The following is a 12,333-nucleotide window of genomic DNA, read 5'->3' as shown; positions in this document are numbered from 1 at the left end:
ACTCCTGGAATACGTTATTCTGCTGTGTTTGCTGTTACTCTCCTCTCCTGGATGAGCTGTGCCAGATGCTGCTCCGTGCTGGATGCTGAGCAGAACACGTGCAGACCTCGCTGCGAGAGTGTCCGTGCCGTCTCAGTTTATAACACCTTGGTTCAAGGGACCTCACAGGTACTTGCTGTCACAGAGGACTGGGCTGATCCTGGGCAGTGTGTGGGGTCAGGGAGCAGCACGTGGCAGGGCTGGCAGGAGAGGTCAGGAGCCTCTCTAGGGCCGGTGGTGGGAGAGGTGGGCAGGGCTGGTCTGTGTCGCTGCCGCAGCTGCTACAGGAGGTCGGGGTCTGCGAGTCCCTGCACCTTCAGCACTGGCGTCCCATGACTTCAGGCTGCTGTCACCACACAGCCTGAATCTGGACAGCAGTGTGTCTGTCTGCCATCCCTCTTCCTGTCTCTGTTAGACCCCTTTCTCTGCCTCTACAACCCCGCAGCCAGGTAAAGCACCTCTGCTGGGGTGATCAGAAATCTGCATGAGGTGAAACGTGGGAACTGCGGCCCCTTGGGAGAGGCTGCTCCTCTCCTTGTGGTCTGCTTCCTCTGCAATCTGCTATTCCCTTTCAGGGTTTGCTCCGTGTTATGGCAATGGTGCAAAATAGCTGTGGAGACCTGGAAGCAAGTGAAAAGTCCCCGTGCAAGTAGTGAAGGGTGTAATAAAATCATTTATTGCATTTTGTGCAGACAGGAGTCTAGAAAAATGAATACAGGTAAAGCAGTAAAGCAGTAACAGGGAGCATTCAACAGCCGAGGAGCCACTCCTCCATGGACACCTGCACAGAGAACACGGGGTCTGCACCGAGGCGGCCTAATGCACAACACTGAAACACGCACAGAAATTAAATGCAAGCCTAATACTTCTTTTTTTGGTTTGCAACCTGTTTTATTTACAAGGTTTTAAACTTAATTGCATTGCTCTGCACACAGATTCTCTAAAACACAAAGCATTCTAGGTCACTACATGTCTATTGAAATATTGCACTCGAATAAAAGTCACTTGAATGGACGGAGAACATCTAGCTACAGTGATTAAAAGAGTATTGAATGAACCGACTTCGTGATAACATTCATAACAAATATATTGCACATGTAGCACAGAAAGTGTTGTAACCAGCAAATCTCAGACCTTTCGGTCTTTCTGCTAGTTTTTAGTCCTGCTACACAGAGGAGGGTCTTGACTCTTCTAGTGCAACTCTTGCCTTTGTGCGGTCTCTTGTCCTTCCTCTCGTCCAGCCACGGACCAGCACCCGCCCAGGCTGGATGCTGCCTGTGCCTCCTGTCCCTGCTGCCCTGTGGCTCGCTGCCAGTGCTGCGTGGTGGCCACAGTGACCTGAGCTGCCACTGCCACTTGTGGGGGCCAGGGCTGCTGGCACCCCCGCAGCAGGGACCGGAGCACGCGCCACCAGCGCTGTGCGCTGGCCCAACGCTCCCCGCCTGCTGCGGCCACGCTCCAGCCCACCCTCCCGCGGGTCATGCTGATCAGTGCTGCTCCCAGCAGCAGCCTGCCTGTGAAACAAACTGGGGGGTCAAGACCTTCCTGTCTGGAACAAAAACCGGACCGTGTCTGCGCATGTGCCAAGGAGGAACTTGCATGTCTACCAGAGGAGGACACTGTCTTCACCACGGTGGAGCGGCAGAAGGGTGCTCCATGGGGAAACTGAACACTCACAGAGGCCAAACGTGCAGGGCTGGGTTTGTAAACTAACATGCAGTGCTGTCTGCTAAAACTGGCCCTCTCCAGCCGACGGCGAGGGGACACGCTGTGGAAACCAGCTCCTGTCTTGCCACAGCCAAACTGCCTGGCAGGGGTGTGGGGGCAACCCTGGCTCTGTCCAGAGCTGTGCCCCTGCTCTTGCTGGAGGATGGGGAAGGGGGAACGCCTTTTTTCAGCAGTAGTGACAGAAAGGGCTGGCCTTCCTTCTCCCTGGCGGAGCCAGGACCATGGCTCTGCCGTCAGAGTGGAAGTGGTGCTGAGGGGAATGGGATCCACTGACAATGCTGGGGGGAAGGAGCAAACCTCTCAGCAGAGAAGCGTGCCCTGGCTGCTCTCACATCACTCCCAGCTGCCCTGTACATGTGGCCGATGGAAGAGCCCCTCACATGCTGCTGGGAGGGTGGGCGCTGTCTGTGTGTAACCTGCCTCTGCCCTCGGCGCTGACCTGCTGGGGCAGGAGGGGACCGGGCTTGCTGCCTCAGGCCCAGCAAGGCAGCAGCCAAGCTGCAATTAGAGGGCAACTGCAGGGAGCGTGGTGGCATCTTGTGAAGAGGCAGAGCAGCTGGCAAGCGTTCGAGGCCCAACAACACCACACAAACACATGAGCTGTGTGGGCAGGCTGCTGTGCCTCCCCCACTGCTGTGCCTCCCCCGCTGCTGCCGAGCTGCCTCAAATAATTTTGGGAGGCTGCAAACAGCATGTGAGCCTGTGTGTGGTGGTGCAGGGCCAGCTCCAAGGGGCAGAGCAGCTAGACACTGGCAAAGTCCTGGTTCCGATGGGCTGCCCTTCCTGAAACTAAAGGAACTTTTCACTTGCAGACTCCTGCCTGCTCTTCCCACAGCTGAGGCGGCGGCAGGACCGGAGAGTGCTGCCCTGTGCCTCTGCACCGTTTGTCAGCCCCGAGCTCCTGTGCTGAAACCAGGTCTTAGCTCAGCCTGACAGTCCCCCTGTAAACACTGAGCTCCCCATGCCCATGGGACTGGCTTCCACAGCAGCATCTGCGACTCAGACCTGCAGCCATGCAGGCAGCCGAGCTACCCTGGTAGAAAGTCTGGCTGTGGCTGGGACTGCTGCTGGAGACAAGGGAGGCACTTTGGGAGTGATGGAAATGTAGGAGCAAGGTATGAGCAGGCACAGATGTGCAGCTGGGGCTTGGTTTTGGTCTAGGAGTGTGTCCAAGTAGTATCTTAGAGAGAAAAAAAAAATAAAACAACATCAAAAAACCCTCTGCTTTTTATCCAAGCATCCCCAAATAGCTTTGGCCTGGACCTGGAGGAGTAGAGGAGCTCTGCAGAGGGAGCGGGGGCTGGAGTGTCCGGTGCAGAGAGTGTTTCCTGCTCTCAGGGAGGCAGGAGCCAAGGTTGGCAGGGGGGACGGGTGGGCAGGGGGCTGGGACCAGTCAGGGCTGCCCGTGCCAGGCAGGAGGCAGCTGCTGCCTGGACGGACACCCGTGGGGATGCTGCTGCAGCACCCGCTCCCTCTGCACCTGCTGCAGTGCAGGGCAGCACTGGGGAGCTGTCTGGGGGGGCTGAGGGGGCGAGTGCTTCAGCATGGGGGCTCAGCTCTGCCCGAGGAGGAAGCGCTGCCTCAGGGGCCAGGCTGGCACAAAGCCGCCAGCGCTGCCGGGAGAGGGCAACTCTTAGCAGGCTGCACTTTGAGTGGAAGCTCAAATCTGCTGTGAAACAAGTTCAGAAAAGTCTGTGACTTCTTTTCCCTGAAAACTCTTAAGAAGCTAAATTGAGAAGAGAATGAACCTGCGACCTGGCCCTTTCCCAGGGGCTGCTGGTGGCTGGGGAAGGCTGCAGCCTCCACCACCGCTCTGGAGCACTCGGTGCGACGGATGGGCTCCTGGTTCGTGCAGGAGCAGCCCGGCTCAGCTCCCTGTCCCTGCGGCCTGGTGCTAGCAGAGCCCTGCATCTCTCAGAATAGATATAGATCTCTATATATAGACTTCATCTGGTTCTATTAACATAAATATGATCACTTTAAAAATACACGTACTGTATTATGTACACTATGTACATGGGGCTGGGGCGGGCGCCGGCGGCACCCTGCTGCCCTCGCACCGCTTCCTGCGTGGTTCCTGGAACCGTTCACATTTGCTAAAAGCGCCTCAGTTTCTCTGCTGTGAGAGATGCTGGGAGGGAACGGCGACGGGGGCGACCCTGCAGCTGCTGCCAAAGATAAGAGGTGTTTGATCTTCCCCAGTGGGCCCTGCTGCCCGCGTACAGGGGCTGACAGCTGCGGCGTGGCCGGTGCCAGGGCTGCCCTGGCCGGCGGGGTGAGGGGGTGCCAAGATGCTGGGGGGCGGTGGGACCCCTACAGCCCCCACCTCGCTGCGGCGTCTGGCTGGCCAGACCAGCAAACAGCCTTTGCATATGTTAAAAATACACACAGATCCGGACTGTCCTACAGCCCCCGGCAGCATCTGCGTCTGCCAGGGGCCGGGGCCGGGTTAGCAGCGAAGCCCTGGGGAGCAGCAGGGAGTGCAGCGGGGCACGGGGGGACCCGGACACGCGTGCAGGTGCTGGGGCCAGCCGGGCTGGCTGTGCTGGGCCCTGAGAGCCCCCAGTGCAGTGAGGCAGTGGAGCAGGGTGGGGATGCTCCTGTGCCAGGCCAAGACCAGGCGCTGGTGCCTCGGGGGTCCACAGCACCCACGCGGCTCCAGCCGCCGGAGAGTGGCCCTGGCTCACGCTGCACATGGCGAGGCCTCTGCACGGATCCCAACACCACAGCTCCACACCCCGACTGCTGCGCAAGCACCTGGAGAGCATCAGGGCGGAGAGAGCCTGGAGTCAGCAGCGGGGGGACAGGGCACACCCCACAGCCACCCCAGGCTGGGGCTCCTGCTGTGGCAGCATTGCTGTGCTCCAGCACCTGACTCCTCACAGCCACCCCCCCCCTTCTGCCCCCTCCAAACCATCATCTTGCATCTCCACAAGCTCGGCCCACGACCTCCGGAGACGGCAGTGCCGAGGCAGCGGCGAGGTGGGGCTGTCCGGGCCCATGACGGTGAGGGGCAGCGGGGGGACAGTGCCGTGGAAGGCAGCCCCAGGAGCTGCTGGAGGTGGGGAGAGGAGCGTCCGGCGAAGAGAGCGTGGTGGTGGCCTCTGTCTTCTCCCAGCGCCTCGCAGGGAGGCTCGGCACAGGAGGCGGGCACAGGGCACACTCCAGCCAAGCTCCACACAGGGGTAGCAGCACGGTGGGGCCGAGGTCCGTCTCGGCACAGCCGCCCTCCTGCCCGGCCGGGGGCTGCGGCGGCAGTGCTGGGGCTGGCGGCGGGGCTGGCCCTGCCGGGGCGGGCGGTGGCGGCAGCGCCGGGCTCTGGTGCTCAGTCCGCGGTTCACTGTATATATTTATATATAAACAAGGACAGCAGTGCTGTGGTGTTGCAATGAGGAACAGCTGCTCTGGTGCTGGATGCTCCCGGAAGATCTGGTGCTGCAGTTCGAATGGAGAGATCAGGGGCACGGCCAAAGCCAGGTGAAGGTTCTGCGCACCGGCTGCCATCCGGCCTTCCCTCCTCCCCTCCGGGAGCACAGTGCAAAGGGGTGGCGGGGCTCTCAGTGTGCAGACAAACCTCTCTCGTGCGTCTTTCAGGAGTAGATGGTGATGACCTCCCGGCCCCCACCACGCACCAGGAGCACTCGGTCCAGATGCTCCGTCAGCACCTCCAGGAACTCCATGTCTGCACGGCCGTCAAGGAAGAAAAACTCCACATTGGAGCATGGGGACAGCCCTGCTCCATCCCTGCCCGGTCCCTGCCCTGCAGCACCGACACCCCCACACCAGAGGCAGGAGCTGGTGGGGTCAGTCCTGAGCCAAGGGGCCAGAGGAGCCCACCTGTGCTGGTGCCACACAGCGGGGATGGTGACTGAGCCAGCAGACGGCTGAGCCCTGCGGATCTCTGTCGGGCCCCTGTGACGTGCCATTGCACTCATGTGTGCAGTGAAATGTCATGTGGCCCCATCACAGAGGGGCCAGAGAGGCAGGATGGTGCCAACACCACCTGTTGGACTCAGCCAGGAGCTGGAGAGGTGGGGGGATCCTGGCTCAGGCACTAGACCTGTGTGTCTCAGCACTTGTCTGCAAAACCCACCACCTCTGAGTTTGTCACGGACCCCAGCCCCTCCTGCAGAAACGGGTCTTGGTGCCTGGTCCCACAGGAAGGATACAGTTCTCATCCCCTTTCCGGTTACGGGGTGGTCCTGGCATGTTCAGCAGGACCAGCTTGGCGTCCTGGGACTTCTTCACGATCACCTCATTGAGCTTCACGGCCGTGTGCATCCTCCTCACGTTGGACTGGTTCCTGTGGGTGACAGCACGTGTGGGCACGGGACAGGCACAGCCAGCCTCCATCCCCACACTGGGCCTGAGGGGCCACAGGGGCAGGCTGGCCTCCTGCCCCAGAGGGGTCCAAGCTGGGCTATGGCACAAGCTCAGGGTGTAGCAAGCTTTGCTGGGCACGGTGCTGGCTACTCTGAGCCCTCATCAGTGGCCGTGAGCCGCAGGACCAACACACGGTGCCCACGGGCAGCAGCACACTATGGGCTGCTCAGGGCCAAGCCGTGTGGGAGCGAGCAGGAGCAGACAGCATGAGAGTCACTGTGAGTGCCTGAGCTCCAGCTCACAGGAGCTGCCGGCACCGTAACAGGGCAGACGGGGAGGGCGTGGTGCGGGCAGTGCGCGGTGCACGGGGCTGGCAGCCACCCCCGCCCGGGTGAGCCGTCTGGCACGGCAGATGTCACGGCTCACTGAACCACCCTCCTGCATGGGGGCAACCCCGATGGCTCCCCATCCCGAGCACGTCCCAGCCCCCCCCGCCCCGGTCCCGGCACCCAGCCAAACCCGGACTTACAGGTTCTCCCACTCCCTGCCAGGAGCACGATGGGGCCAGGAGATAGAAAGAGAGAGAGAGAGAGAGAGAGAGAAAAAAGAGGTGAGTGCCAGGTGTGCACCCCAAGTCCCTGCAGCACATGCAGCCTGGGCATTCCATCCCTCTGTGTCACCTGCACAGGGACCCCTCGCTGCCTCCCCCCAGCCCCTCTGCAGGGATGCACTCAGGGCACCCAGGCTGCCCAACCTCTCCTCAGGGCAAGGACTGAGCTAGTGCTGCCACGGCCCTGCCTGCACCCATCTGGCTGGGGCAGGCAGGGACAACCAGGGGCACAGGGCATGGGTGGGATTGGGTGGCAGCATGGGGGGCCGTACGGCTTCATGTTGAAGAAGTCCTTGATGCCCTCAGGGCTGACAGGGCTCTTGCTCTTGTTCTTCTCGGCAACAGACTTCTCCTTCGTCCAGGTGAGATGCACCTTCTCGGGGGCTGCCTCTACCTCATCACCAGGGGACTGCGAGCTGCTGGAGAAGGTGGTGGCATTCTTGTCATGGATGAGCTGGACCTGCAGAAAGGAGAGGGGGATGATGGGCAGGGACTGGGGCCAGCTGCCTGCCTGACCCTGTCTCAGTGCAGCCCCTCACCTCCTCCTCCGGCTTCTCCTCGCCATCGCCAGCCTGCTCCTCAGGGACGTTCAGGCGCAGGCGCGTGTTGGCCGGGTTCTTGCGCCGGATGGAGCCACGGGACTCATCCGTGATGCTCTGGATCTGTGGAGGACAGGATCAGCCAGGGGAGTGGGGCAGAAGGTTTGGCTGGGCAGCCTACAGCCCCACTGCCTGGCAGGAGGAACACGCAGGGCAGCTCAGTCGGCAGCACAGCCACCACAGGGGTCGCAGCCCACCCGGCCTGTCCTGCAGCCTCACCTCCCGCTCACGCTCATTCTTGGTGAGGTGCATTTGCTTGAGGATCTGGGAACGTTGCTCCATCACCAGTGTCTTCTCATAGGTGTAGGCAGAGATGTCACTCTCATGCTGGGGGGGGAAGAGGAGAAATGTGGGGCAGTGAGCTGCACTGACTACTCCCAGTACAGCCCAGCATGTCCCTGTGGTGCTGTGCCCTCCCACGGTTCTGTGTCCCACTGTGGAGCTGCGTGTTCACACAGTGTGTGTCCCCCCCTTAGTGCCACATCCCCCCGTGGCAGGGCCTGCCTGGCTCTCCCATGCACAGCATCCCTGACTGCAGCACACACCCTATGCCAGCACTCACCATCTCCACCACCTCCACCTCTGCGGTGATGCGCAGGTGGTACAGGAACGTGGTGAGGTCCTTCTTCATCTGGATGCTGTTGTCATCCATCTGTGCCACCGTGAAGATGCGCATCTTGCACTTACGCCAGACCTGTGAGGGAGGGAGGAGTCATGGGCACGGCTCGACTGGGACAGCACCGGCCCCAGCCCCTGCCCCAGCCCCTGCCCCACTCTGCAAGGCCCAGCCTACCTTGTGCTGCCGCAGGAGGAAGGGCAGCAGCATCAGCATCCCCCCATCGTGGACAATCCACCAGACGTCAATGTGGCCCTCCGAGAACCGCTCCTGGTTGCCCGGGAACATGGCAACATTCTTGGCCACCAGCAAGGCCAGGTGCCCAGCCGTGGTCTCTCGCACCAGCTCTGAGAGGGGAAGGGCCACGTCAGCCAGGGCGGTTCAGAGCCCCCCAGCCCGTCAGCGCTTCCCTCCGCGGTGCCTACCAATGAAGTTCCTCCAGGTCTGGTGGTCCTCCTTCTGGCGCCAGCTGCGGGGCCAGCCCACCAGCACCGTGTTGTGCTGCAGGCCCCCCAGACCACTGGACTGGATGAGGTGGGACATGCCATCCCGCAGGTTGGAGGAGATCACCACCTGGCAAAAGCCCTTCACCTTCTCCGCTTCCATCAGGCGCCGGATGGACTGTGAGGGAGAGGGAAGTCAGAGACCTCAGGATCCAGGAACGGGCACAGGCCACGGGCACAGCAGCCACCAGCACCAGCAGTGGTACCTTGGCCAGGTGGTGGGGTGTGGGGTACAGGGTGCAGGCTGTAGGGGTACAGGGTACAGAGCGTGGGGTTCGGGGCGCAGAGTGTGAGGTATAGGGTGCAGATTGTAGGGTGCAGAGTGCAGGCTGTGGGGTGAGGGGTGCAGGCTGTGGGGTGCAGGTCCCCACAGGGTGCCCAGGTCTCCATGCCCCATGGCAGGCCGGTGGCTCCGGGCCAGGGGGGTGATGCCCAGTGGTGCACGGAGCTGGCACGCGGCTCTGTGCCGTGCAGAGCGGAGGGTGTCCCTGTGCCAGGGCTCTGACGGGCGGTGGAGCAGCAATTAGAGTTATTTACTCAGAGAAATTATAACATGTCTGCATGGGAGAGAAACTGTTTGCTTCCGAGGGCTTAATCTCATTAATGTGCCGCCCGGCGGGTGCGGGGGGTGGGAAGGGCTCTTCTTCTGGCAGGGAAATGCTCCCATCTCCCACCCTGCTTGGCACCGGAACCACAGAGACCATGGGGACGGTTGAGGATGCGGGGTCTGCTCAGCCCAGCAGCACAGCAGACCCTGGTCAGGCACCATGCTGTGCTGTGCCATGCTGTGCCAAGCCCTGCAGCAGCTGGCCAAGACTGGGACCAGTGTGTGGCTGGTGCCAGCGTCTCTGGTTTCTTGGTGGGAGAGAGGGGTTTGGAGACCCCTGCAGTGCTCTAAGCACTAGTGAAGCACTGAGTCTCCAGGCTCTGCCCAGTGCTGCTCCAAGGCTCTCTGGGCCATCTGGGTCCACCAGTCCTGGTCACAGGGCAGGAACAACCCTGGGCATCTGGGGATCATGGGCACCTGCTGCTGGCAGTGCCCGTCCTGTTGCAGGCAGCTCTCACCTCCTCTGCCCTCTGCGCCTGTGGGTGGTTGTCCAGGAAGGTCCCTTCCAGCACAGAGGCCACAATGGTGAGGCCTTTCCCAGCCTTGAGCTGCGACGTGAAGGACAGGAGCTGTGGGTGCACCACGTTCTGCTCCTGATCCCCGCGGACCAGGACCAGCAGCTGCGGCCTGGAAGGAGAGTCCTGCGGTCAGTGCCCGCTCCCAGCCGGTCCCTGCCCCAGCACCCCCAGATCGCCGTCCCCCCGCCCAGCCTCACCTCCAGTTCTTGGTGTGTGGGGGCCCTTCCTCCAGCCGCAGCAGGGCATAGCGGGCCGCGCTCAGGGACAGCCCCCGGATCCCATCGCCCCACTCCTTCTCCGCCCTGCGGGAACCAGCAGCACGTAAGGGATGGTCACAGCTCCAGCCACAGAGAACCACGCTGGCACCGTGGAGCATCCCAGGACGAGCAGCCCAAGGGAGCTGAGCAGTCCAAGCCGGGGGGCTGTCCAGGGTCTGTGGCGCCATGGCCACCCTTACCCGCGGTACTCGATGTATTTGTAGATGAGGCCGGCGATCAGCATGGCCACCAGCGCGTAGTACCAGGAGCAGATGAACATCAGTGCCAGGCAGAGGCTCATGCCCAGGAAGGACAGGGTCCTGCAGGGAGCACAGCACTGTCAGGGTGCCATGGGGTCCCCGGCCCGGGGTGTCCTGGGAGGTCCCCGTCCCACCTCATCCCGCCCCAGCTCACCAGTGGTAGTAGCGGAAGCGGGGCCGCCAGTTGGGCGTCCGCAGCAGCGTCTGCACCGCACACGCCAGGTTGACAAACATGTAGCACATGAGGAAGAACCTGCAGGAGAGAGATGGGGCTGAGTGGGCGCACTGTGAGGGACTGGAGCCACAGCCGGGCTCTCGGCACCTCCCAGTCCCAGGGTGGTCAATGCCAGAGCAGGCCCTGCTGATGGACAGGGGAGCAGGGCCGTGGAGCAGCCAATGCTGGCCAAAATGGGGACCCTGGAGTCCCTGCAGGACCCCCTCTTCCCAGATTGGGGCCAAGGCAGCAGGTGTGTCCCCCCACCCTGAGGAGCAGAGACCCGCACGCGACACCCGCTGTTTGAGAAGGTGCGGGTGGGACAGCACGCTGCCTACATGGAGAGGATGGGAGCCACCTCGTCCAGGGAGGCGATCAGGATCCCGATCTCGCAGATGCAGGCCGTTAGCAGCAGGGCCCATGTCGGCTCCCCATTGGCTTTGCCGTGGCCGAAGACCTGGAAGCAGGGGGAGAGGGCCATGTCAGGGCACTGCAGCACCCTGTGACCCTGGGCACGGGTCCTCAGCACAGTGCTGAACCCTTCCATACACCCAGCCCTGGCAGGAGCAGGGACTGGGAGCACTGGGTGCTACGAATTGGCACACGTCCCGAGCTGGATCATGCCAGGGCAGCAGTCCCAGTGCTGGCAGGACTGACTCCTGCTGACAGGATAGCTCCATTCCCAGTCTGTGTGGTCCTCCCTGCACCCAGTGCAGCCCCTGTCCCCCTGGGACCCCCACCAGGGATAAGCCCCAGCTTAGCCACAGCCAGCGCAGAGTCAAGCACCCCGTGTCTGGGCTGGACACTCTGCAGGGGGAGAGCAGCCCCTCCTGTGGCTGTGGGGATGTGGGGGGGGCCAGGGGCGCGTGTCCGGACGCATTAGAGGGTGCGGGCGGCGTGAGCGAGAGCTCAGGCTGGGGCTGGCAGGGCGAAGGAGGGAGGATAAAATTAGCCTGCTCTTCCCTGGGGGGAGCTGTCGGGTTGGATTTGGAGAGATGAGGTTGTGGGAACGCGTCTTCAGAGAGCAGATAAAATATGAAGCGGCACGGCAGCATGGGGGAGGGGATCCTGACCTTTCCCAGCACTCTCCTCCCACTGACACGGCAGCCAGAGCCACCACGGAGCCACCACGGCCGCCCACCGCCACGCCGGTGCCGGCGGGATGAGGGCAGGGCAGTGGGGCTGCTCTGGTAGCCAAGGTAGTGGGTGTCCACTGGTCCCTCATGCTGGTGGGAGCCACGGCCACGGCGGGTGCTCAGGGTGGGCTGCACTGGACCTGGGGGACACCTACCCTGAGGAAGGGCACGATCCCATCTCTGGAGATGGCTTGCAGGAGGCGGGGGGCTCCCGTGAGGCTCTGCAGCCCAGCCCCACAGGTGGAGAAGAAGGAGCCGATGACAATGACCCACGGGGACGGCCATGCCAGGGTGCCAACCACCAGGTTCCCGTTGACGGCCTCACCAAACCTGCGGGGCACCAGCATCACCTGTGGCTCCGTCCCGTGACTGAGCCCTGAAAGCACCAGCACCACAGCAGCGCAACCCAGCCCCTGCAACGACACCACCTTGAGAGGATGTGACAGGACCCAGGAAGGGCCCACCCCCCCATGAGGGGCAAGCAAGGGAGCGGGGTCTGAAGTCACCAGGGGCCTGCCCCCATCCCTGCACCCATAAGCGTGGTAGGGACAAGGGGAGGTGTGGAACAGGACTCCCTGTCCCTTTGCCAGAGGGGGCTGATGACGCTGCATGCAGTTGGATCATGTTTGTGTTGGTGCTGGCGACCCAGAAGTGTCACCTGCCGTGTGAGGCGAGCAGGGCTGTCCCAGATAGGCAGGAGCACGAGCACAGGCAGCCCTGGTTGTTGACAAACAAGCGGCTGCCTGCAGCCCCAGAGCAGAAGGAATGCAGCAAAATGTGGGAGGTCAGGGCACACACAAGCCCCCAGTGCCTATTACAAGATCGAGCCCCACCTCGAGATACCCACAAACCCTCCAGTGCCACTGTGTCTGCCCAGTGTGTCCTGGTTGCAGCCTCCCCCACACCCCCACCTGCCCCTAGGG

The 12,333-nt window shown here is 62.3% G+C and overlaps 1 protein-coding gene across 3 annotated transcripts in view; it reads right to left on the bottom strand.

Moving 5' to 3' along the window:
- Positions 1-689: 689 nt before the first annotated feature.
- Positions 690-12,333, bottom strand: part of SLC12A5 (solute carrier family 12 member 5) — a 31,903-nt gene continuing 20,259 nt past the window's right edge. For 2 of the 3 annotated variants that reach the window (XM_027693885.1, XM_027693883.1), the window contains exons 12-26: positions 11,566-11,740; positions 10,613-10,731; positions 10,215-10,313; positions 10,001-10,120; positions 9,741-9,845; positions 9,484-9,652; positions 8,341-8,536; positions 8,093-8,262; positions 7,862-7,993; positions 7,519-7,626; positions 7,240-7,362; positions 6,973-7,160; positions 6,620-6,634; positions 5,937-6,070; positions 690-5,449 (exon numbers count right to left, since the gene is read on the bottom strand). In XM_027693885.1, coding sequence (XP_027549686.1) covers positions 5,358-5,449; positions 5,937-6,070; positions 6,620-6,634; positions 6,973-7,160; positions 7,240-7,362; positions 7,519-7,626; positions 7,862-7,993; positions 8,093-8,262; positions 8,341-8,536; positions 9,484-9,652; positions 9,741-9,845; positions 10,001-10,120; positions 10,215-10,313; positions 10,613-10,731; positions 11,566-11,740 — 1,945 coding nt within the window. In that variant the 3' untranslated portion in view covers positions 690-5,357. The remainder of the gene's footprint in view (positions 5,450-5,936; positions 6,071-6,619; positions 6,635-6,972; positions 7,161-7,239; positions 7,363-7,518; positions 7,627-7,861; positions 7,994-8,092; positions 8,263-8,340; positions 8,537-9,483; positions 9,653-9,740; positions 9,846-10,000; positions 10,121-10,214; positions 10,314-10,612; positions 10,732-11,565; positions 11,741-12,333) is intronic. The other variant, XM_027693884.1, reaches the window with a different exon arrangement.

Source organism: Neopelma chrysocephalum, unplaced genomic scaffold, assembly GCF_003984885.1.
Source record: "Neopelma chrysocephalum unplaced genomic scaffold, ASM398488v2 Primary Assembly neopelma1_94, whole genome shotgun sequence".
In the NCBI taxonomy this organism is placed as follows: domain Eukaryota; kingdom Metazoa; phylum Chordata; class Aves; order Passeriformes; family Pipridae; genus Neopelma; species Neopelma chrysocephalum.
Note: the sequence above shows the minus strand (reverse complement) of the source record. Positions and strands in the feature narration are given on the sequence as shown.